Source organism: Lucilia sericata, unplaced genomic scaffold (assembly GCF_015586225.1).
Source record: "Lucilia sericata isolate MDLA Ls3-8-SP2 unplaced genomic scaffold, ASM1558622v1 Contig000087F_arrow, whole genome shotgun sequence".
In the NCBI taxonomy this organism is placed as follows: domain Eukaryota; kingdom Metazoa; phylum Arthropoda; class Insecta; order Diptera; family Calliphoridae; genus Lucilia; species Lucilia sericata.
In genome coordinates, this window is record NW_023994120.1 from 4,145 (window position 1) to 32,135 (window position 27,991).

At 27.1% G+C, this 27,991-nt stretch overlaps 1 protein-coding gene across 1 annotated transcript; it reads right to left on the reverse strand.

Annotated features, from left to right (window-relative positions):
- Positions 1-1,499: 1,499 nt before the first annotated feature.
- Positions 1,500-27,991, reverse strand: LOC119599727 (sialin-like). Its single transcript, XM_037949625.1, has 8 exons — positions 27,194-27,991; positions 21,394-21,449; positions 4,261-4,824; positions 4,096-4,182; positions 2,702-2,985; positions 2,498-2,630; positions 1,950-2,191; positions 1,500-1,886 (listed from the first exon to the last, which is right to left on the reverse strand). The coding sequence occupies exons 2-8, from the start codon at positions 21,431-21,433 to the stop codon at positions 1,698-1,700; spliced, it is 1,539 nt and encodes a 512-aa protein (XP_037805553.1). The 5' UTR covers positions 21,434-21,449; positions 27,194-27,991; the 3' UTR covers positions 1,500-1,697.

Sequence of the window (27,991 nt, forward strand, 5' to 3'; positions counted from 1 at the left end):
CTAGACTAGACTAGACTAGACTAGACTATAGACTAGACTAGACTAGACTAGACTATAGACTAGACTAGACTATAGACTAGACTATAGACTAGACTATAGACTAGACTATAGACTAGACTATAGACTAGACTATAGACTAGACTATAGACTAGACTATAGACTAGACTATAGACTAGACTATAGACTAGACTATAGACTAGACTATAGACTAGACTATAGACTAGACTATAGACTAGACTATAGACTAGACTATATACTAGACAATAGACTAGGCTATAGACTAGACAATAGACTAGGCTATAGACTAAACTATAGACTAAATTATAGACAAGACTATATTCTAGCTTATATTATTTTTTAATGTAATCTTTTACACAGATTACCCCCCAGAATATCTAAAACAAACTCTTCTTTTTTTTGTAGTTTATTTAAATTTATTTTGACACAGCATTGTATTAGCTCTAAATTTAATAAAATTGTTTACTATTAAATAACTTTTTAAAATATATAAAATAATATTAATTAAAAAGTATAAATTTTAAAAGAAACGTATACACAAATTTTTATGACGTACATACAGATAATATTTATAAAACTAACTAAATTTGCATTAAAATAAAAATAATTATATTTATATTATTTTTTTAATATGTATTAGTAAAACTTGTTTAATAAACTAAAGATGAAAAATAGCAATTCTAAATTTTAAACAAAATACTTTCTTAAATAAGAAAGTAATTGCTATTTAATGGCTACAAACATTTTAAAAATTTCAAATTAAAAGGTTAACCGAAAAAGAAACAAAAACACTTTTTTTCATAATTTGTTCATTTTTTAACAAAATGATCGAATTATTAACTTTCTTATAAAAGTTTGAAACAATTTAAATTTCATGCATTAAGCTTGTTATTTAAATTATCATTATGGATCTGTTGTTTGCGATAATCATCTCATCAAAACAAATTTGTTGTTTTTCAAACTTGTGTGAGCAACTTGATGTAATTAAAATATTTGTTATATTTACAAAATCTATTGTTGTTAACTTCTCAATTAATTTATTAATTGTTTACTGGTTTTTCTTTGTAGTGTGAAAATATTGAAATTAATTATGTTGTTGCTTTAAGAAATGTTTTTGCTTTTTTTTAGTTTACTAAAACTTACTATTCTTTTATAATTTAAACAATAATAATAAATTTGTAATAATAAAAAGAAATAAACAAAATGTTTTTAATAAATGAAAATGTTTATGCAAAAAACTGTTTAATTAATATTTTGCATTAAAAAAAAAGAGAGATTCCCTCTGCATTTTTTGTTTTTAAAAAATGTCTAAAACTAAATTTAAATTAATTTGTAGTGAAGTTTACTAAAAAAATAATGTCTTTAATATAAGAAAAGTATTTTTCCTTTATATATTTAAGGCAAGTATTTTTCTTCTTTTAATATTTATAGTGTTTTTTAAGTATTTTCTAAGGTGGGTTTTTTGTGTGTGAAGGACTTGGTTTTTTTTTAAGTAAGAAGATTTTTTTAAGTATTTTTTACATTTTTTTAAAAATTGTTGCTAATTTAGTATTATAGGTTTTTTTGTTTAGGATAGAGCACCTTGTTGTGAAAATAGTTTTTAAATTAAGAAACGAAAAAACTAATGTTTAGTATAATACATTAAAAAACAAGAAAATAATTAGACTTTTTACTTAAAATTAATTTGTAATCTTTTCATTCTTTAAAGGTACACCTTCTTCTGCATGTACATCCGAAACTTTTGTACGTTCTGGTGGATTATTCCAGGGCTGTAAATCACCAGTACCTAAGACGAGGTACACTAAAGCACCAGAAATGTAAGTAGCTGCCAAAATCCAAAATACTATTTGCCATTGGTGATAGGATTTCTAAAAGAAAATATTTTTATTAGAATTTTAAATCTCAAAAATTATTTGCAAAAAAAAACTTACATCTTCATATGTTAAAGCTCCCACCATCCAGGTGGATAGAAAACCTCCGAATGAGGATAGAGTATTAGCTAAACCAAATATGGTGCCACTGAAATTGGGTGCAATATCCAAACCATTACCCAAATAACCGGGCGTAACAGCACCGTGAGCGAATAGCGCCAAAGTGAATATTGCTACAGACCAGCCTGCTTCACTGCCTAAAAATACTTGGGCCACCATCAAAAGTCCGGGAGTTGTAAGAGCTGTAAATTAAGAAATTAAAAAGAAAACATTTTAAATTTAATTTGGTTCATTTTGTTTTTGGCTAATTTCTAATCAAATCAACTGATAAGTCAATTTATAGACTCATTTTGACTAAAAATTGGGGTTTCGCTAAATACTATCCAAATTTTCTCTATAAATCCTATAAAAATCGAAATTTTCATAAAAAATCCGTTCTTTACAAATATTTCAGTTTTTGCTATTAATCTGAATTTCAACAAAAAATGATTGTTGATCTTTAGGTCTTTACCTAGTTTACAAAAATTCTTCAAATCTTTAAAACTTACCAAAAGCAGTGAATATCTTTCTTGTTGCCGTTGTACTCAAAGTACCCTTCTTGCGCAAATAATCAGCAAATACTGATGAACTCAAAGCCATAACATATTTACCCAGATAAGGCAGGGACGAAAATAAACCATTCTGAAATAAACAGAAACATAAATTATTCCACACCCTCACTTTTAACTCAAAAACCACACACACACACATACCTTTTTAATATCAAAATGCAAAATTTGTTTCATAAATGTGGGCAATTGATTAATGACGGTAAAGAAACCGAATACTGATAAACCATGAGTTATGATAATAGCCCAGACAGCGGGTGAACACAATAGATCTACCCATGGCACATAGCTGGGACGTTTCTTAGAGGTCGATGTACCAATAGCCTCCTCAATTTCACGTCTTTCCTCCGCCGAGATGCGTGGATGGGTAGCTGGGGTTTCGTAGACAAATGTGAACCAACAGATTGACCATAAAAGACCAATGGCACCTAGAAACAAGATAATACAGAGATTTATTTACTTTTTTTCTTTGTTTATTAACGATTTAGTAAAATATTGTTATTGGGATTTTCATTATTATTATTTTATTATTATTACTTGTAAATCATTTTTGTAATTTATTAGTAGAATTTTTGTGCTTTGTAGTATAATTTATGACTCAGATGTATGGGTTTCTGAATAATTAATAGAATTGTCATTATGTACGTGTTTTAGACGAGGTTTTGGAATGCATTTTTTTTCTCATTAGTACTCTAAACATTTTTATCTCTCCTTGGAAATTTTTTGCCGATTTGTTATATATTTGAGAGACAGTTATTTAAAACTTTTAAAACAAACATTAACATTTAAAAATGTTCAGTAATAAACTAAACGAAAAACTATATGAACTTGATCGTTACCTTAAGCCTTATCAATAATTTTAATAGTGTTGTCTAGAATATTGAAATGAGTTTTGAAATTTTCTTAAAATTTAAAAGAATAAAGCATTAGACTTGGGATTCTTCTAGGATTGATCTTTCCCCTTAGCTTTGATGACTAAGTAAGATTGATATAATAAAATTATTCTTCTAACAGATAACCTATGACTAATGCCCTCCTCTCTTGATTAATTAGCTTCGTATTATGCATATTTCTTTGTTACAAAATTATTACACAATGATTATTACGCAATGATAAATCTATTTAAAAAAATCCTTATGTACTTTGTTTTCACTTTAAACCCCACAACATATCTACAATTATAAAATATTCTAGAATTTAATTAAATCAATTTAATTATAAGAAATTAGATGACATATTGTGTTTAGACGAACCCAACCATTCTCTTCTAAACAAAATTTTGATAGATAATATAACTAGTGGTATAATGTAAACTGGCTTTAAACATTTCTTCTAAAAGTAATAAACCTATATTATATCAGATTAGTCCCTTAATATAACATAGATTCATTACACACGTTTAACACAAAAACATTCAAATCTATGTTTATTCAATTAAGCAAATTATAATTGAAATTCAATTACAAATTTAATTAAACAGCTCATTTCGAAACAAATGTCATTATAAAGATCACACGTTTACACACACACACACTTACCAGTCAAATAGAAAACACTAGCCCAGCCGGCAACCGAAATAAGATAACCACACACAGGCATAGTTATAGCTGCACCCAAAGAGGAAGCTGCAATCGAACAAAGAAAAAACAACAAAAACATTAAAATCAATTTAAAATTTCACATACTTTCTCAAAACCACTTACCCATCATATTAGACATAAATCTTGATCTTTCCATGGGTGGAATCCAAACAGCGGCCAAAGGATGAATGGCAGGCCAAGAAGCACCCAACATGAAACCCAAGACTACACGTACTATTATCAAAACCACATAATTCAAATGGGCAGCCAAAGGGGTTATCAAAGTCAATAAACTAGCCCATAACATGGAATGACCAAATACACGACGACCACCAATCAATTCAGCCAGACGACCACCCGGTAACTCTGTCAGTATATAACCCCAGAAAAAGCAACCGAGCACAAAGTTCTGTTGATATGAATCCCAGGGAAATTTTTCATCATATTTATCATCTGTTGCTATTGTACTTAAATTGTTGGCTGCTGTCAATGCTGCTGCCGATGCTGAAGATGAGGTGGTATTTTCTAATAATGTTATTGCTGTGCTAACGGTACTATCGGAATTTGTAAGATTTTCAGGTCTAACCATTTCGACTATGGCAATAGTGAGATTTACACGCAGGGCATAGTTCAGCATAAAGCCGAACATGGTTAATATGTTTAAGATCTGGCGACATGATAAGCAATCTGAAAGTAAGGAAAGAAATTTGGTATTAGAAAACTTTAAATATTAATTCTAAATTAAACATATTTCTGAAATTGTAAAAATTACCGACAAAATTATAAAAAAAGTCGAATCTCTAAGACCAACTTATTCTTTTCTAAGGGATTGAGCTGAATCAGACAGATTCCATCACATCTGAGATTCGAGATATCGTCAGATATTACCCCTTTATTTTTAAGCATGGACTTTCAGATCTCATACAGCATTTTATAAATAAAGTTGCCTTGGCGCTGTTATAACGTCTCAAAAAGGGCCAAAAAATGACTCTTTTTCCACTTCAGGACACAAAATCTCGAATCCCAGATATGATGGAGAAAATCTATTCGTATTCAGCTGATTCGGATTTTAAGGTCTTTAAGGAACAATTTAGAAAGAAGTTTAAAATAAATACCTTCGGAATAGTTAGAATAATTTTGTGTATTCGATGGTGGATGGACTAGGGTCTATACTTTATTATAGGGACTAATCTATTGAGTATTCCTTGGACTAGTCAAGGTATTATTCTATGCACAAGTCAATAAACTAGTATATGGTCTATGGACCAGTTTAGTGACTAGTCCAGACATAAGTCCATTGTAGTCCATACTAGTACATTGACTAGTCTTTATATGGTCTATTTAGAAAAGGCTGATAATATACAAAAAGTACTTAATATGTCCCAGGCATTTTTCAATACTTTTCGATCTGAAAAAGTACTGAAAAGTACTCGATTTATAAAAGTTTAAACTTAAATCTTAAATTAAACTAAGTTTAACTGGAACTTTTTTACTTTTTGTCACAATAACCACTGACCAAAGCCAGTATTGCCACAATCTTAAGGTCATAAAACAATATTTCACATTTTCCTACAGATAATGCTGTCACTGCTGATACTTTCTTAAATTGCAATCAAATTGCATTAAATTCTTAATTAATTAACATTATTAAAAGAAAATATCGTTCTTTGTTACAACTTATACAAACAAAATTTGTTTATTCATTCTTAAATAAATTTAAATAAAGACATTTTTTAAGTAACACAACAATATAATAATAAACCATCAACAAAATATAATCATTTTAAGAAAAAAAAAAGGGAACTTCAATTTAATGGCTTTTTTAACCCAACAATAGAAAGACTCAAAGATTTCTTTATCGTCCAGACAGAGTGAAATTCTTAAAGTCCATTCAAAGCAATTAATAAATGTGACTTTATGGCAATATTTTTTTTCTTTTTTTGTTAAAATATGTTTGGGGAGTTATTAAAGAAAAAAGAGTCATCAACCTTTTAAGGAGTTAAGGAAGTTTAGTTTATACTTTGAAGAGTTCTGGTAAAAAATGTTGTCATCTTTTTTTGGGGGATAAATTAATTTAATAATAATGTTCACTGAAATTAGCTTAAAGTTGTTATTTATGGAATTTTTTTTGGTTAATTTACAAGTTTTGATAAAATGTGTTAATTTATTAATTTACAATGTAATTTGTGTCAAATTATTATTAGGGTATTTTGTGTTTAACGAACAGTTTTATTAGCTCTACAAATATAAATTTAATTTAATTTATTTAGTTATTCGTTAATCAATAAATTGAGATAATTTTTGTAAACTTATTTACTTAAAAAATACTTTACATATTTGTATCCCAAAGATATTTGGGGGCCTTTACTAATTTAATTTTAACTAACACAGGGAAATCACTAATCGACTTCTCTATATAAGGGCCGCCTTAATACCTTTTTAACTCTTAAGCCTTTAATTTACTTTCATTTCTCAAGTGTTGACAAATGAAAGTAAAACGCCAATATTTGAAAAAAAAAGATCGTTTACCTCTAACAAAACGCACACCCACATTTTTAAGAAATTTTTTTACTAAATCAAAATATTATTAGATTTTTTATTTTCTATTTTATTATAAATTTCTACTCACATGGTACATGACAAGAAAATGACCAAAATTCACTCTATAAAATTGGCAAAATGACAAAATTTCTTTTAGGTAAGAAACTAATAAAAAAATACGCAAATCATAGAACGAGATAATTATATTTGAAACGAATTTGAAAATACTGTACAAATCAAAACTGAGAATATTTTTCAAAAAAAAATATTTTGTGGTAAAAATTTTCGAAATAATTTTGAACATAAAAGTTTAAGCCACTAAAGTCTTGTTCAAAGTGTTTTAATTTAAAATTCGAACTCTCTTGGTCCCAATGTGCTATTCGGGTTATAAATGACCGATTGATTAAGAAGTCGCTCAGTTGATCTTCTTTATAGGGAGATTTAAGAAGTTTCGGAGTGAGAATTATCGGTTGTTAAAAATTTTCCAAATAATTTTGAACATAAAAGTTACAACAACTCTTTAAGCCACTAAAGTCTCGTTCAAAGTTTTTTAGTTTAAAATTCGAACTCTCTTGGTCCCAATGTGCTATTCGGGTTATAAATGATCTATTGATTAAGAAGTCGCTCAGTTGATCTTCTTTAAAGGGAGATTTAAGAAGTTTCGGAGTGAGAATTATCGGTTTTTAGTGTTTAAGAGGTGGTATATAGCAATGTACTATTGAAACCTATGGTTTTCCCTTTTTCAGTGTAGGGCATAGTTAAAATCCCGACTATATACGTATTAGATTTTCCATATTAGCACACGTTTCATTCACCCTTTAGTTTCTGACGTAAAACATGGAAAGTTTTCTTTGTCTTTTGAGGAAAAATGTGTGAAAAAACAACACTAAAGAAAATATTTATGAAATTTTTTAAAAATTTCTTTTATAACTTTCTCAACAACATATTTTGTATTGTTTATGTTTTCATGTCTTTCTCTTAAAAGAAATGCGAAATGATTTTTCTTTTCAAGGTTAATATACATAAGAACAGGCAATATTTTAACATTGTCAACAGATCAGAGGTGGAAATAAAAAAAAAGTTATAAAATTTCTAACAAAATTTGAAATAAAAATTTAATTGGCATAAATGTGATTAATAAATTTTCCATTAATATTTTAAATAAATCTTTATTTAACTCAACATATTGCGGAAATATTCGAAAACTAAAATAAATATTTATCTAAAATTATAACAACTTTACTAATGTAACAGTTAAATAATTATTATAATTAAAGTTTGTTTGCTCTGTCAAAACTATGGCAAACACACATGAAGGTCATGGTTATTTTGACAATTTAAGTGTAAACATCATGTGTTTATTATTTGTAATTGTAATGAATTGATTCTTTTCAATAACTGTTTTCTAAAAAGCACGAGGGTGTGTTACATTTTATAGTTAGTAAAACAACAACAACAAAAACAAATTGTTATAATTAAAATAAAATTTCAAGTGTTTTCAACCACTAGAAAAAGAGCAAAAAACCAATTTCCTATATAAATTTAAATTGCAAAAATTTCTATAAAATACTATTAATAAATAAACAAAGAACTTAATAAATAAAATGCATTTTTAAATAATATATTTTATAAAATTTTATTCATAAGAAAAATGTAAATAAGTATAATTTTGTAAAAACGGAAATTAATTTCAAATGGCTAAATTTGTTGTTGTTTGATTTGTTTTAATACCAGCAAGATAAAGAAATTGTATAAAATTTATGCCATAAAATTAACATATTGTTAATAAAAATAAGTTTTATACAAAAACAAAACAAATTTTTATTACGTTTGAAGTCACAAGATTTGTGTCTGGTAATTTTTTTCTTAAATTTTTTTTTTTTTTTTTTTTGCAAATCACACCCCTTTGACAAAAGTTTTTATTTTAAGTTTTTTATTTATTGCATTAAAATGATTCATTCAACAACTTGTTTGTTTTTTTCAGCTTATTTTAAATGGTCACATGTTTCCATTTTAATATTATTAAAGGTATTTATTATCATTAATTATATATTTTTTTTTAATTTTTTTAAACTCACGTTTAACCTCAAAACATCGTTTTTTAAAATGCGTCAACAAAAAAATCCTAAAATTGTTTAAAAAAAAAATTAATACACATGTGAGTTGATCTGAGAAATCAACATGTTTTGCAACAGTTTCTTCAAGATCGAACATTTTTGTGAATATTTAATAATTGCATTCAGTCTACGAGCTTTTATCGATTTTTAGAGTTTTTTGTGTATTAATATCGCAATTTGCAAACTCATTATCAAGTAGTGGATTAAAATGCTAATGACTTTTCGTCGCTTATTTAGATTACCGCACGTTTAATGCAATTCAATAGAGGTTGTTACTTACAAGGGTTAATTTGAAAATTATAGGTGTAAATTATCAATGAACCCTTTAGAGGCCAAAAAATATCATTGTAATCTTCCCTCTCTCTCCCGATTCCAAAGCAATGTTGCACATACATTATACTATAGACTAGACTATAGACTAGACTATAGACTAGACTATAGACTAGACTATAGACTAGACTATAGACTAGACTATAGACTAGACTATAGACTAGACTAATATAGACTAGACTATAGACTAGACTATAGACTAGACTATAGACTAACTATAGACTATGACTATAGACTAGACTATAGACTAGACTATAGACTAGACTATAGACTAGAGACTAGACTAGACTAGACTATAGACTAGACTATAGACTAGACTATAGACTAGACTATAGACTAGACTATAGACTAGACTATAGACTAGACTAGACTATAGACTAGACTATAGACTAGACTATAGACTAGACTATAGACTTGACTATAGACTAGACTATAGACTAGACTATAGACTAGACTATAGACTAGACTATAGACTAGACTATAGACTAGACTATAGACTAGACTATAGACTAGACTATAGACTAGACTATAGACTAGACTATAGACTAGACTATAGACTAGACTATAGACTAGACTATAGACTAGACTATAGACTAGACTATAGACTAGACTATAGACTAGACTATAGACGACTATAGACTAGACTATAGACTAGACTATAGACTAGACTATAGACTAGACTATAGACTGGACTATAGACTAGACTATAGACTAGACTATAGACTAGACTATAGACTAGACTATAGACTAGACTATAGACTAGACTATAGACTAGACTATAGACTAGACTATAGACTAGACTATAGACTAGACTATAGACTAGACTATAGACTAGACTATAGACTAGACTATAGACTAGACTATAGACTAGACTATAGAATATAGACTAGACTAGACTAGACTATAGACTAGACTAGACTATAGACTAGACTATAGACTAGACTATAGACTGGACTATAGACTAGACTATAGACTAGACTATAGACTAGACTTTAGACTAGACTTTAGACTAGACTATAGACTAGACTATAGACTAGACTTTAGACTAGACTATAGACTAGACTATGGACTAGACTATAGACTAGACTATAGACTAGACTATAGACTAGACTATAGACTAGACTATAGACTAGACTATAGACTAGACTATAGACTAGACTATAGACTAGACTATAGACTAGACTATAGACTAGACTATAGACTAGACTATAGACTAGACTATAGACTAGACTATAGACTAGAATATAGACTAGACTATGGACTAGACTATGGACTAGACAATAGACTAGACTATAGACTAGACTATAGACTAGACTATAGACTAGACTATAGACTAGACTATAGACTAGACTATAGACTAGACTATAGACTAGACTATAGACTAGACTATAGACTAGACTATAGACTAGACTATAGACTAGACTATAGACTAGACTATAGACTAGACTACAGACTAGACTATAGACTAGACTATAGACTAGACTATAGACTAGACTAGACTATAGACTAGACTATAGACTAGACTATAGACTAGACTATAGACTAGACTAGACTATAAACTAGACTATAAACTAGACTATAGACTAGACTATAGACTACACTATAGACTACACTATAGACTACACTATAGACTAGACTAGATGAGACTATAGACTAGACTAGACTATAAGCTAAACTATAGACTAGACTATAAGCTAGACTATAAACTAGACTACAGACTAGACTATAGACTATACTATAAACAGTTTATAAATCAAATTTTGTATGGAAATTTTTGTTTTATAAACCTTTTATAAAATAAAATGTTTATGATTATGGGTGTAATTGTATAGATTTTAAAAGTAATTTTTTGTTTAAATTTGAAATAGATTTTTTTAATATTCTTATATAACGATCAGTGAAACCCCTTTTTAAATTCTTGATGGTAAACGAATTAAATTACAATTTTTCCATTACATTTTCTTCTTTACTTTCTCTCTTTGATGGAAAAATTATATTGTTATTTACTTTTCAAAATCACATCAAAGAAAAGCTGAAACTGAAGTTTATCGTTTAAATAAGCAAATAACGGAAAGGAATGGCAAAAATAAAAGACAGATTTAATAAAGACAAGAATCAAGTGAAGTGACTTGTAATTATTATCAAACTTAATGCACTTTATTAGAGGTTTATTTTCTTCAACAATCCTTCCATTCACATATATTTTTATATGACGGCATATGCATTCTATATATAAACATATAAATAATAGTATATGTATGTGAAGTACACAGAAAATTGGGGCACAAGTCCACTGAAATATACACCAACATACATATGGATGCAGACATAGTGGTGTGTTTACCTAGTGAACATATTTTGACAAAATTTATTAGAAATTTGAAACGACTGAACTTTTTACAAAAAATTTTCTGAGTTTTAGTTAATTTTTTCTGGAGTATCATTAAGTTGATTTTAAATAGTCTTGAATGTTGATTCTCTGAATCAGGGATTCCCATCGTATTTGGCTTCAAGGACCCTTTGAAAATTTTTTTAAATATCATGGATCTATCTTAAGGTCCGCGGATAACTATTTGGGAATCATTTCTCTTAATCAAATTTTTATTTATTTTCAAAAGCCCTCAAAAAAGTACTAGCATTATACCTGCCCCAAAGGACCTATTACGGAACTAGTTCTAGTTGTTTCCTTTTACTAAATTTTAACAAGCCGGAGATTCATTGTTCTTCAAATGTCAAAATATTTCTTATAACCGACAAATCATGATAAAATGTTTATTGGGTTCCATTCCTTCCCAGAATTTTTATTTCATTTTTACTACTACGATGTTTTTTTTATATTTTATAATCAATTACGCAGACAATAATAATAATAATAATAATAAATTAAATGAAAAAACAACAACCACCAACTTTAAGATTATCAATGAATGAGTAAGACGACGTTTGGCTTTGTATGGAATAATTAAAACATAAAACACCATTCGGAAAAAAATTATAAAATCAAAGGTTAATTTTTGTGTAATTGAGAAAAAGGTTTGTTTCTTAAATAATTAAAATTAACTTTAATTAATTAATAAATACAAGTTTAGTTCCGTATATAACAATTAAAACTTTTTTCAGTTACAAATTCAACTGGTTATGGAAAATTAAAACGGAAATGTTGGTGGGGGTTTTCTATAGGGGTTTATTTTAAATTCGAAAGACTTTTATTAATTTAAACAATAAATTTTTATTTTAAATTACACAAAGGCTTAATTAATTAATTGAAACAAATTTTGTATGAAATTAATTATTTCGTAAAATTGTAACGAAAGTAAAAAATTTTAAATTAATTTAAGTTCGACATAAGTAAGTCACTGGGTGGGGGTCATGACATAATGTCTTACATAAGTACTTCATTAATATTATTTAAGGGACGATGACAGTTTAGCATTAATAGTAGTCAACCTTGAGAAATGCCTGAATAACATAAACAAATACCTTGAATGCAAATATTTACACCCACTTAACATCAATTGACTTTACAACTTAATGAACAATAGATAGAAGAAAAAAAATTATAAAAATATTTAAGACGTTTTAAAATTACACTATTACGCTTTAAAAAAAGAAATATTTCTTAATAAATAATAAATCGAACAACGCACATACATATATAAAGTATTTAATGCAACAAGTGATCACTTTACACAATTTCCACGAAATCATTAATTGAATTGAAAATATCTAGATAATAGTGTTTAGTTAATAATACTTGTCGTTACTAAATCAAACCAAATGACATTGTTTATTATTTATTTGTTTATAATTAAAATAGAGACAAAAATTCAAAACAAAATTCCAAACAATGCCCCAAAACAATTGGCGTTTGCTGTAGCAGCAGCAGCAGGAAATTGAAAATAATTTATAGTTAATTTTTTTTTATTTCCACTACATAGTAATTTTGCACTCTATGTAAAGAGAATTATTTCCATATAGTCAATTAATTGAAAGTTTGAAAATATATTGGAAAATTAACCGATTTTGTTTTATACTTCCCAGATTGATAAGTATTTTTGATTAGATAGTGAACAAAATTTTGAAAATAATTGCTTGACAAATTAGTAGTGGTATTTATGCGGATTTTTTGAATAAGGAAATGTTTTAAATAATTTGTTAAATTAGATGACAATATATAATTTTATAACAAAATTTGCTTAATTATATAAAGCCGTTTTATATAAGAGAAATTAAAGCAATTTTACTCCTCCTCTTATCCTCCTTCTATCAATAAAGTGCAATGTTCATTCAATTAAAAAGTTTATTATCGTAACGATTATGGCACGTTAAAAATATATGTATGTATGAGGAGTCGATTTAGCCATGACCGTCTGTTTGTCTGTCCGTCCGTCTGTGTGTCTGTTAAAATCAATTTTTAAAAGACCCCAGATATCTGCGAGATCCGAATCTGGGTGATCACTGACACAAAATCAATTTAAACGTGTTTCAACGAAGTTATAAGTGATTTTAGGTTTCCGACCAAAAAGCGATTTTTCAAGGAAAATATGGGTGATCACTAAATAAACTTATTTTTCAATTTAAACGAGTTTTCAAGAAGTTTTAAGCGATTTTAGGTTTTCGACCAATAAATCGATTTTTGAAGGAAATTATGGATGATCACTAAATAAGCTTATTTTTTCAATTTAAACATGTTTAACGAAGTTATAAGCGATTGAAGATTTCGACCAAAAAAATAGATTTTTTAAGGTAAATATGGGTGATCGCAAAATAAGCTTATTTTACAATTTAAACGTGTTTTAAAGATGTTATAAGCGATTTTAGGTTTTCGGCCAAAAAAACTATTTTGAAAGTAAAATATTGGTCCAATCCGATATATCGTCCATCTGTTTTCCATGTCTGTTAGTTGAATGCACGTTAGGGCCCTAACAGGAAAAGCTAGAGGACTCCACAAATATTTTCAATTGATGGAGTTTGCTTGGTATTGAATTGAACGACCCATGATTTCACATAGCCCCCATTCAAGTCCCTCCATTACTTAAAAAAAAACATAACTTTTTCAGTTATTCATATTAATATTAACATAGTTCGGCCCATTATTGACCAAAATCCCTCAAAAAAAAATCCCTCTAAAAAAAATTAAGTACTGTTTTAAATTCTGTATAGTTCGATAGATAGACCAAATCCCGCATAAAAGGACTTCTTCTGAAAATCACTCAGTTATTAATATTAATATCATGTACACAATTCAGAAGGAGTTTAACTTAAGAGTAAATCGTGGCAACACATGCCGAAAAAATTGACCCATAAAGTAATAGGTCCATATACATATGTATATACCATCCGAAATTCTCTTTAAATTTTCGATTCATGTTTGCTGGTTGCGCAAGATTTAGCATAACCGAATAGTTCTTTGTTCGTTCAGACCCTATCAATATATTGCAATAGAAATTTGATTTAAATTTGGAGTACATAAATTTGTGTATGTATACATGGTGGTAATACTACTACTAGTTTGAAGTGTTAGTGATGCTTTAAAGAAGTTTAGAAGTTTAGTCTAGATTACTTAAGAACATAATAATGGAAATTGGCGCTTTACTATATTTGTATATTACCTGTGGAGGGCAAAGTAACTAGTTGACTTTTCTTTTCTTAAAACGAACACACATAAGAATTAGCAATATATATTAAAGTCATTAATATAAAATATTTTCTGTTTACTTAGTTAATAGGGGGCATTTATTGCAACACACGTCTAGCATTCATAAAAAGATCGAGGGAGTCATACGATTTCTATTATTATCATCATCTGCTCAGGTTTAATTGCCGCGCTATTTATTATTTATTTTTAAATTTTTATTATTTTAAAAATGACTACAGTCAACATAATATGGCTTTGACCCATAATATGTTTTTGCATATAAAAAAAGAAATCTATAAGTTTCCATTACTGATAACAATAAGGTCAGAGTCAATTTTATATAAAGAATTAAACAGATATTTTAGATCAATTGCCAAACAAAATACTAATTTTTTTATCTTGATTAATAAAAAAACAACCATAAATTATTATTAAGACAAAAAATTTTGTTAGTTATTTTTTTTACAAAAATGTTTTATTATTAATCAAGCAAATGTATGGCATAAATTAATTAAATGTGTTGTACTCACTGATATATGAGCAAGAGCGCGAGTCTTCTCGATCGATCTCCAATTCAAATTGTTTAAAAAAGACGAGCCCCCCAGTTCATGTGTGTATGTCTGTCTGGCTGTCTATTATTTAGTTTGTTTATTTATGTTAGTAATTTTATTGTTGTTTTTCGTTATGGGTTTTTTTTTTAAATGTTGTTTATTTAAACAAAATAAACTGCAGTTTAAACAAGTTGTTTCCAGTTAAAACAACATTTAAAATGACTTTACAAAAAAATATCATGTTAAAATGATATTTTGTTTTCCAAGCGGTTGTTTTTGACATTATTAAGATGAATTATTCATTTAAAAAAAATCATGTTAAATTTATATGAAAAACTAACTTTATTGTGGAAATAATAACATCATAATGAAGTTGGAGACAAATAAAAAACTCGTTTAGTTAGATTATAAACTGGTTCTAATGAATTGAGTCCAACATAACACACCACCCTTAATTAAAACAAATCAGCTGATTTGGTTATAAATTATAAATCAGCTGTAAAATACCAAATCGTTTATACATTTCTTTTGAAGTATTTTTATTGAAAAGCGTTTTGAATATTTTTAATTTGTATAAATTTGTTTAATAAACATTTCCCATTCTCTTAATTAAAAAGTCTTTAATTAAAAAATATTAATAAAAAAATGTTTATTCAAATTGTACAATATTTTATAACAGAAAACGTAAATTCTTTGTTTTTATGAAAAAAAATCTTTAATTAAAAATATTTCTAATAAAAATGTATTTACATTGATAGTAAGTAATCTAAAGAAACGTAAATTATAGAGATAAATATTTGCTCATAATATTTTGTAACAAATAAATGAACAGAATAGAATTTTTGCTTCCGATACAAATTGACTCAATTAAACTGAATTGTTTACTGACGAGATATTCACACCCACAATCAAGAATCGTGGCTATTTTAATAAATTAAAAAAAAAAAAAAAAACAAATTTACATACAATTAATTTTAATAAACGTTTTTTTTGCATTGAAACAATTTTTTAAATAAAAAACACGAGTTTATTTTTTCAAGGATTTGGGAAATGTTAAATATAAAAAAATATATTTAAAACCTAACTTCGTAAAATAAAACCAGTTCCTTAATATTTTTCACTGTGAATAAGGACCGCTTGTCTATACGAAAAGTTATTTTACATTCTCTAGTCCCCTTTATATAAAATTGTAATAATAAAACTTCTTTACAGCCCTAAGTTCCAGCCACGGGACTATTTCTGTGTTATTTCCGTTACTTTGAAACGCTTTAGTGTTCCGCTGATCTTATTCTATAACCTGGTTGAGACATCATTAATTCTGGGAATTTTTTTTATTTTAAAATCTGAAGTGCTTCTGATAAAACTGATATAAATGTATATTATTATACTACCAGCATTCTAAATTTATATTAACTTAATTTTTCTTATGAAATTCATATATGTTATTACCCCATATATCAAGTGGTCATATATTTATTTTCTTGTAAAAATAAATATTTTATTTTGTTTTGTAAATAATAAAAAAACGAGTAAGAAAGTATAGTCGGAAATGCCCGAATATGTGAGACCCTACAGCTGCTATGATTCATTTTTAAGTTATTTCAGGAAATGGTTCAAAAATTCAGAAAATTATTTTCTAGATTTAAGTTGAATTAAAAATTTCTATATTAATAAGAGATGTTTTAGTCTTAAATTGAATTTCGGGAGGAGTATTATTTCTCTCTGGAAGCTAGATCCATTAATGGGTCGACCCTTATAGATTTGCTTAATGTTATCGTAATAGTTATCTATATTTAAAAATGAATGTGTGTTTGTATGTTTGTATATTTAAAGTTTATAGACTACAAAACGGCTGAACCGATTTTCTTGAAATTTTCACAGTATATTCTTGTGTATACTTTTTATTTTGAAATTTAAAGTGGGCGAGGAGCCCATATTAAGAAAATATTAAGTCAGTATATCTGAGATAATATAACAGTTATAGTCCTCAAATTTTGTCAAAGCCACTTAAGTGTCAATATGATCATTTAGAACAAAAATTCGTTTATCCTTAAAACTATTACAGTTAGAACTTTAAAACTTTGCACGAAGAACTTTAACAGCCATGTAAAAAGTTATAAAAGTTATAAATGGGCGGACTACCAATGAGGGAAGCGGCACCTCCCATATGAATTAAATACAAAAAATCGTTTATCTGGAAAACTAATAAAACTAAATTCTTCAAATTTTGCACGATAAACTTTAATATTCTTCTGAACATTTTGCATTTTAGAGCCCTCATATAATTTAAATAGAAAAATTCGTAGATCTGAGAAACTAATAGAGCTAGAATCTTAAAATTTTACATGAAGAACTTTGACATTCATGTGAACATTTTGTGAATAACAGGAGGACTTTCAATGGGGCTTGGCACCTCCCATAGGAATTAAATAAAAAATTTCGTTTATTGGGGAAACTATTAGATTGTTCAAATTTTTCATAGATTACATTCTTAATTAACTTTCGGAAAAATTGACGAACTTGCAATAATTTGCATGACATCTCCCATATGTAAAAATTTGTGTATCTGGAAAACTATTGTAGTTAGAATCTTTGAAATCGTTAGATGGGTTTTTTATTTATATTGCATTTAGGGTAGCAAAGCACACTGGATATAGCTAGTTTATAATATTATACGATTAGTTTTAGAAACCCCTTAATTTTGAACATTTTTGATTATGAAATATCTCTCACTATATATTATATTTTCTTCATTACGGTAAATATAAAACATATTTTATATTTCGACTATTTTGTCCTCAAAGTCGAAAAAAAGAAAATAGTTAAGAGTCAAAAAGTAGTTATTAAAAAAGTTCAAAAAGTCGGAAATTTTAAAATTCGAAAAACTTTTTTTTATAAAAAGCTAAAAACCAAAATAAATTGCAAAAAGTTGAAAAGTCCAGAAGTAGGGTATATAAACTGATTTGTATCTTACGGGCAAACGTTTTGTTTTTTTTATTGTAAATCCCTAGAATTTTGTTTACAACAATTATTGCGATTTCAGTATTTTTTGCTTATTTGAATTAATCTCTTTTTTAAATAATATTATAAGTAATATTAATTACGGCACGTTGGTTGTCAAGTGCATATCACATGTATAAAATATTAAACAATACAACGTCATTGCAAAATAATTACCAGTTTCAAATCAAAGTTATTTAAATCGTAATTAAATTAAAATTTTTTCTTACAAAATAAGTATGTACCAGTATATAGGATAGCAAAGATTCTTAAAGGATTATTAAAAGAATGCATACATTTTCGAACAAGGTGAAAATTTTATAACTAAAATATTTTTAATATAGTTTGGCTATTATATACATTAGACCTGTTCTAAATAATTCGCTACATTTGCAAACTCTTCAGTTTATTTTTAAACAAAACAACACCTCGTTTCCCAAACTTTTCATAACATGTTCCGTTTCTTTCCTTTATAAACCTTGTTGAAGTGTACCTTTTATTGGGAACCACTGACTTACTTCATGACTAATCAACACGCAATAGGTGTGGATATGAAGGTTATATGCAAAATATTTTTTAAATAGAATAAACAATATAAACAAATATGACATAATGTTGTAATGGATAAGGATAAGAATAGAATGGAAATAAACAAAAGTACGAAAGAACAATTAGGAATTATAGCTATTTTAACACAATCGATAATAAATTATTGCTAAATATTTGTTAATATTTACTATTTTAATTTATGCTAAAATTTTTAGGGAAGGGCCATGGGAAAGTATGTGAAAATGTAATTTGAATCTAAGTAAACAATTCGAATATAAATAATGTTGGGCTAGTATTTGTCTTGTATTTGAATTATACGCCATTTTGGAAATAGATTAAGCACACAATCACATTCCCGCGCACTTTCCCTAAGTCCAATTACTAACAATAGTAATTAGTATTTAAAAGTTTTGTAATAAAATACCACTATTTATATATAAAACTATATAAGTTTCATAAATAAATAGTTTATATGGTCCTATAGTCCCACAGGGGTATAAGTGTCACAGTTTTAGGCTAGTGTATATAAAGGTTAATCTCAATTTATTAGAAAAATCTTCTTAACTAGAATCTGTATTGTTAAAAAGCTTTTAAAAACTTTCCATACTTTCAATAATCTTCTTGCTAATAATCAAATCGCGAACGAATTTTCTCGATTAATCCTTTTAGCAGTTTACTGTATCTCTCTCTCCATTTTTAGGTTATGTTTTATTTACTCTTTTTATAAATTAATTAATAACAATCAAAACCACAACATTTCTATATGTTTTCTTAACAATTGTTTTTTATTAAAATTCACTTTTCAAACCAAATTTCAATTGAACTTAATAAGAAGTCAACTTCAACAGACGACAGACAGACCAAAAAATACCAGACATTATTGTCGTGCTATTGTGTCATTTATTTAACAATAACTTCTGACTGACTGAGTTATAACAGCAGTAGTATCAGGGAACCGTTAAATAACAGTTTTGATATCAGTAAACAATGGCATGCATATTTGCAATTGAATTACAATTTACAAAATGTTTATTTGTTTGTGATTTTATTAGAATTGCTACTACAACCGCTAAATTGTAAATATGTATACAATTAAATAAACATTGTAGTTTATAAAAAAAAACATTTAGCACATGAAAAAAGAGGCTCGTCTTTTTGAACAATATGTATACACATGTGTATACATGAGATAAATATACATTCATACATATTATGAACATATGTACATACGGCTGTATTTATAAAAACTTATTTTAGGTTTATTAAACAATTTTAGGCAAAATTCAGGAAAATCGTATTTATAAACGTGAAATAGCTTAAAACACCTTCAATAAACCATTGATAATTAGAAGAATTTTATTGTAGGCTCGACCCTTCTTTAAGCCAACAATAAGTTGATTTTTAACAATTTTTTTCTCAGATAAAGATTTTTCCGGTAATTTTAGGTTGATTGCGAAAACTTATTATGGTTTCTTTTAAAATAAAATCTAAAAATTCTAATTTTAACGTTTACAAATTTGTAAATAAAATCCCAGAAAATTTTTAAACGATTATATTTTGAGGAAAAAACTCAAATCTAGGCATTATTGGATTAATGCCTGAATATTTGACAATATTCCAATTGTCCAGCACTATTTTTAGGAAATTTGGAAATGCCCGTCTGTCAACCAAATGAAGGACAAAATCATTTGATTTGGCTTTTTCAAAGTTTGGTTAAATATAATGCCATAAAGTAATTAACCATGTAAATTATATTGATTAGTGTTATACTAATGCAAAATATATTCGCCGGCATTAAAATTAGTCAAATATCAAAGAAATTTATCAATATTTGCAAAAATTTATCAAAAATTACAAGGAAAATAAGTAAAAATAAGAAAATGTGTCATAGTGATGTATATTTTGTCGCAAAATATCCGTTATTCGGATACTTTTAATAATAATTAGAAATTATATGTTATATTTATACATCTGAACTAAATAGACATTTATTAAAGCCATATATATATTTATTTTTCTTAAAAGTTTGTTTTTATTGTCAAAAATCTATTATAAACAAAATTATGAAATTAAGAAAACCGAATCAACGAATATTTTATCCTAATTGTACGCAACACTAACACTTAAAATGACAGCCATATTGTGCAGTGCTGCCAACTTAAACATAAATCAGCACAATAGTTAATATACGTTTATTATTTGTTTATGAATATCACAATTTTATTAATGGTTTTTAAGGCTAAAGTGTGCTTTAACTATTGAGTGCATTAACAGCAAAATAAGATTTTTTTATAAATACAAGCGATAGTTTTCATATCAGTAAATTATTTATATGTATGCACATTTATATGACCTTATTTATATGAAATCTTAACTTTTAAAGTTTATTGTTCTATACTTGAACCCCTTCGTGCATATTTTTTATATCTTTTAATAAAAATGAATCCTAAAATTGTAATATTTTTACAAAATATTTTGATATTAACTTCCTAAATCTTAATTAAAATTTTTAATAGTATTTAATACTTACTTCTTAATCTGCTAACACCTGATTTTTCCGTATTAGACATAACTTTTTAATATACACTGTAAGAAAGAAAAAACAATCATAGATTATTAAATGCTTTAAAATAATATTTTATTTTAATTTTTTTGTTTAATTTAATTAAATATTTCAATAGCAAAAGGTAATTAGTAGTCAGTTTGATGAAATATGTACATACGTATATGCGGTTCCTTATTAAACTCTAAGACGATCTAGCCATGTCCTAGACCAACGGTTCCCAAATGGGGGTCCGCGGACCCCTAGTGGTCCGTAGTAAAATCCTAGGGGGTCCGCGAAGACGAACGAAAAAAACATGAATAGACAATATTCTTTTATATGTATGTACAATTATCTCCAATTTTTGTGCAATAATCCCAAATTTTTTGGTGACTTTTTGAATTTTATTTTTTCGGTTGTTTATCTAGGCCCTACAAATTTATTGTATAACTTTTATAAAGTAAAGTATTGCGTGATTTGTAATTTTTATTTCCTGTATATGTACTGAAATAATGGTTTTTATTTCAGACAAATAATACTCTGCCTTACAATTAAATTAGGGATACTGGTATTCCGGAGTATGAAGTTCAATTCAAAGGCAAGCTTATTACAGATTTAAGTTTATCAAATTGTAAGCAAAAGTGTTCTTGTTTGAAAGGACTAAAATTATATATTTTCAAAACAGAGGTGACGCTTTATGCATCTCTTTATAAATATTCCAATCCGACGTGATACACAGATTTTAACTTGATTTTGTCGACCAATACATATTATTAAATTAACATCAGAAAATCCGTAAATATGTAGCCAAAAACCATGAAGTAAAATAATTCGTTGGTATTTTAAAATTCAAATTTAAGTTCCAAATTCACAGTACTTTAACAAAGAGTTCAAATCATATATTATGCGGATAACGCATTCCGCAACAACATAGAAGAAGTCCAACTTTCTTATATTATTTTCCCGAAAACTTAGCTCACTTACTCAGTTCACCCTTTGCAATCTCAACAAATTTTTGAAACGTGACTCCTTAAGCACATGTGACAATATTTGATAAAGAAACCTTTTCGCTACCTTGAAGAAAAATGAACATGAAAGATCTCACGATCATAAAATTAAACATCACGTTAACATATCAACAAAGAAGTCATTCTATCTTCAAAACATGCAATTGAAAACCTATCTGAAATGTTATATATTCTCAATGTACGGGAATATTTTATAGATATGACATCTCTACATTTATTAGACCTAGGGATTAATGGACTAGGTCAATTTTCGGATGGACAATTATTTAGAACAATAGAATATCAAAATATGTATGGGGGTCCGCGAAATTAAATAAGTTCTTCAAGGGGTCCGCGAAGTAAAAATCGGTGGGAACCGCTGTCCTAGACGATTGAAATCATGATAGGGTCTACACGAGAAGAGCTAAAGTGCTGAACATTTTCACAAATATTCTCTATTGGCAAAATCGCTTTGACAAAATACGACAAAATTTTTTTATTTTAAGAAATTTCAAATTCTGTAGAGATCGTTTCATAATTGAGACAAGACCCCATTAAAGGCCTGGAGCCGAATTACTGCTTACCTACATAAATGAAAGAAAAGACTTTCGTATAAAAAACCCAATACGATATCGAAGTCAAGCAAAAATGTTTTAAATTTATTGCTCTATATCGAATGAAATCATCTAAAAAAGGGAAATAACGATAAATTTTCCTCAACCACGAATGAGTGTAAAACCATATGATATTTGGATAATTCCGAAACTTTTAAAATAAGCCCCTAAAACATTGTACACTTTGTTCGAGAATTAGGTTTAAAATTTATTCAGTTCATTCTGAATTTCACGGTAATTTTTCATTAATTCGCTCAAAATCTTATAAATAACAAGTAATAAAGTATAATCGGGCGTGGCCAACCATATGATACCCCCTACACCAGTTATGAATATTAAATGTTATTTATTTTTCATAATAAAGTATTTATCGTCAATATAACCTTGTTTCCAAAACATTTAAGTAATTTATGGACGAAAAACAATTTTTCTGAAAGTGGGTTTATATGGACGTATGGGGAAAATATGGACCGATCCTGATAAAATTTTGTGAATATATTTACATAATACTTATTTGTGCTGGATTTCATCACGATATTAGTGTTTATATGTGAATTTTGGACATTCAACTCTTTTCTAAAGGGAACTTTGTATGGGAGCTAGGGTCAAATGAGGCCCGATCTTTATGAAATTTGGCAAGGTCATCAAGGCTTGTATAAAACTTATTTGTGCTACTTTTTTCGAGATACAGGTATATTTAACATAATTATGAGCTCAAATCAGCCAGCCAGACGGACGGACACAGCTTAATCAACTCAGAAAATGATTCTAAACCGATCCCACTAAAGTGGTGTAGAGTATAGAATTTAATTTGAGCAGAACAACTGGAAATGGAAATCCTGTATGTATGTAAAACATTTGAAATACCCGAAACTGTTCACTGGTATGTTATTGATCGGAGTAACATTTTATCTGATCAGTATTAGGGCCTTATAAAAACGAGGCCTTTTGCTTAAACATTTTGCTAAACAGCAAGAATATTTGCTTGTAATACTGAAGACCCCTATTTAGAAACTCACTAAAATTTCCAAAAACCCTCAAAACAAACCCATAAATAAATAATTACTTTATACTTAATACAATTATAAAAACAAAACAGAATAGTATTGTTAATAGTAATTACTGTAGTTAATATTTTAACACTTATTTAATTAATATATAAAAACTTTTTAATTGTTATTAAAACAATGACTAAATAAAATTTTCATTATTGCCAAAATCATGTCATATTTCTGTTTTCATTCAACCGATTTATGGGTTTTTAATCTACTGGAAATTGAAAACAAATAATTTGCAAATGTATGTAAATATTTACAACAATAAAAAAATTTAAACAATTATTTTATTTGTTTGTAACAGATAATTTAAGCAAATCATGACAATTGTAATACAAATTCATCAATGTCATTTTGAGAATATTCATGTTTTTTTTTCATTCTATATAAATATTTATACAACAGGTAATGAATGATGGAGTCGTTGTAACTTTGTATTTAAAACAACAGGCAACAGGTTTGTTTGTTTCAATTTACAAAACTTTTTACAAAATAAACGTACAATTTGTAAACAACTTAAGCAAAATTTATTTGAATAAATTTTCCTAGAAAATATTTTCATATGGAAATTTAATTAAAATATAGTAAATATTTATGTTTAGTTAAATATTTAGTTATAAAAACTTTTTGCATGTAATTTTGTTATAAATGTCTTTTAGTGGTTGGAAGTAGAAATTTTTATTTTTATCTAAATATATTAGACCAGACCTTTAAAAATACATTTGCCTAAAATTTAGGATTAAAAAAAATTGAACGACATAGGTTCCTGTTAAACGAAAATTCTAAATTTTAGCATTAATTCCTTTTAAATTTAATTTAGAGCAGGTCTAATACATATTATTCATACATATAACTTTTTGTGCGTATATTAAATATGTTTTAAATTTAATTTATAACATTTTCATGAATATGATTTTTTTCGTTGGTTCAAATTGCTTTTAGCGCGTAGGAAAAAAATTTCATCACCAACAACATGAAACAGTGTCGTTTATAAAAATAAAATAAATCTATTAATAGTTTCTCATACATGTGAGTAGAACGACATTTCATTTCGGCAAAAGAAAAAATCATAGTTTTTCCTTTTAGTTGAGACTATTTTCATTTGCTTTTGTTGTTGTTGTGATGTCTTCTAGACAGACAAAATATATATTTTGAAATCATCTGAGAGTATCTAGTATGTTAAAAGCAAAATTTATTTTAATTACATAGAATGATTTTAAATTTTCATTTACATACTTAGCAACAGCTAATGCTAATACTAATTACAAATTGTTAGTTTCTGTTTTTTGTATTTAAAGTCATGTATTTAATTCCTTTCCACAGTTTTTATTTTAATTGTTCTTTTTTGAGGGTCAACACCTTAAATACTTAATTCCATGGCATATTCATTGAGTAAAAATGGGACATGCTTGTGTTAAGTTTTATAGAACTTTTTTGGGCTAATAAATTATGTAAAAATGTCGACTATACAGTTGGGGTTTAAATAATAGTGCTATTACTTCTTTTGTATAAATATTTATATTTGAAAAATATTCTATTAAAAAAAAGTTTTAACAATATTATAAGGACCATAATTTCAAGGTCTATATGGATTGGCCAGGATTAACACATTTATTATATTTATGAGGAACTTATTTTGGGTGAAAGGCCTTTATAGTGGTCAATTTTCTACACAGAAAAGCAGCGAAATTGATACAGTCCGTTGTCAAAAGTTTGCTTACCACGTTTGTTAACATTTAGACAACGGATGTGTATACAATTTAAATAACACTCTGTTATTATTATGACAACCACCGTTGTAATTTTGACAACGCGTCGTTGTCAACAATGCTTTGCAACAATACTTCGATTACTCTTTGTGTCGTTTCGGCAATGCATCGTTGTGTTTTCGACAACGAATCGTTGTCATTTCGACAACATAGCGTCGTTACTTTGGTAACACATTACTATTTTTTTGTTGATTGATAACGTCGTGTATATTTTATATTTTTGTTGTTAGTTTGACAACTATCCGTACATACTTTGACAACGTATGTTATTGAAAAATTATAAACACTTTGGTGTCAATTTGGTACCAGGCGTCTATAATTTTAAAAAGTCTTTTTCCTCTGTATACAGAATTTGAGAGAGTGATTAATTTCTTAGACCATTTCTATTTTGTCAAATTGTTCTTAATACCATAATTTTTACACGATATATTGGTGATAAATCGATTTTATCTAAGTGGGTCAATTTTATCTAATGGAACTAATCTTATGACATATGTACAACAGAGAGACTTGTTTATGAAGACTTTCATCGCAATACTCGTATTTTTTAAGACAGTTATTAACTTAAATATCATTTTATGGGACCTGGAGTCAACTATGACCCATTTGCCATTTTTCACAAGTTGGTTTTATTTACATATTTCGGGTCCTTCGATCATCTCAAAGAAAAGAAAAATTAAACAATAAATTATATTGTCGCCTAATAAACATTTCAGTTATGACTTAAATTGTATTCCGGAGGGCGACTTGTATTGGGTGACTTACTTTGATATTGCTAGATCGTCTGAGGATCTAATAAGGATCCACAATATATGTATATGAATTTATGTATACTTTTATGGGTTTCTGATCAAAGTTCTCTACGGAACCATTTATTTCACATCAGTGAACATTCTTTCTCGAATTGAGATGATCGAAGGACCCGAAATAAGTAAATGGTTTGGTCTTGACTGGATTTTAAAGGTTAGGAAACGGTTATATTCCTAAGATTTTATATATATGTATGTTAAATCTTAATGAATTTAAAGCGTTTTAAAAGATAGTTAATAGTTACAGAAAATAGTGGTAACATTTTGAATGAAATATTTGAACAATATGAACTGACATTAGGTTATTTTACAAGAACTGTTAAATTTGGTTATAAAAGGTAAATCATACAAACTAAAGTAAAAAAAATAAAATTTTGTTAAATCGGTAATTTAGTTCTTTTGAGAAAATGTTCACAAATTCTGAAAACAAAAGGAAATAAAAATAAAATTTAACAATTTTCAAATAAAACCATAAAAACTACAAATTAATTTTTAAATTAAAAACAAATCAATTATCTTTTACACATTACTCACCTTAATTATTATTTACACTAACAAAAATAAATTATTTACAATATTACAATTTAATGCAATTTAGCGTAAAGAAAAACACTTTAAAAAATGTTACAACAAAAACCGATATTTTTCGAGTTTTTATAAATGTTAATAACAAAAACAAATTTCAAAAAAAAAAAAATAAACTAACGGTCTGTTCTTTTAAGTTTGAATGTCACTGTCACTGCAAAATGTATAAAAAACACAAATTTGAACCCGAATAGAAGAAAAACATTAAACACAAAAAATGCACAGGAAAATAAATAAGAAAAATTTCGTTAAAGTGTTGGCGGTAGTTTGTTTTATTTAACGTCAACAACAATTTGCCAAAACCAGGCACATGAAAATGTTTTTTTTTTTTCTTTCTTTTATTATTTGTGTTCTGTAAAATTTTTAACGTATTTTATTTGTATTTTAAGTTTTTGCAACAGTTTTTTTAGCGTTAATTGTAAATTATTTAAAACCGCCAGGAATGGTTTTTGTTTTGTAATTTTGTTAACATATGGTTTTGTTGAATTTATTTATAATATTGAAATGTTGTTGTTTTTATCTAAGATTTTATTGCTGTTATATACTTTTTGTTTTACAAATAATATTTATTTATTTATTATTACATAGACATTGTTCTTTTTGGGATTTTTAAATTAAATACAATTTGTTTTATTTAGTTACTTTATATAAAATTTATATATTTTATTTATAAAATTTATTTTTTTTTTCTTATCCGAGATCGATGCAACCACGACCACAGTATCTATTCAACTGAAATTTTTGCTT

Bases quoted from the DNA above. Each gene is read 5' to 3' on its own strand.
- LOC119599727 (XM_037949625.1), bottom strand. From the start codon at position 21,433: ATGTCTAATACGGAAAAATCAGGTGTTAGCAGATTAAGAA. The intron at 4,183-4,260 runs GTAAGTGGTTTT...GTTCGATTGCAG, and splicing joins ATTTATGTCTAATATGATGG to CTTCCTCTTTGGGTGCAGCT. The intron at 2,192-2,497 runs GTAAGTTTTAAA...CTTAATTTACAG, and splicing joins AAAGATATTCACTGCTTTTG to CTCTTACAACTCCCGGACTT.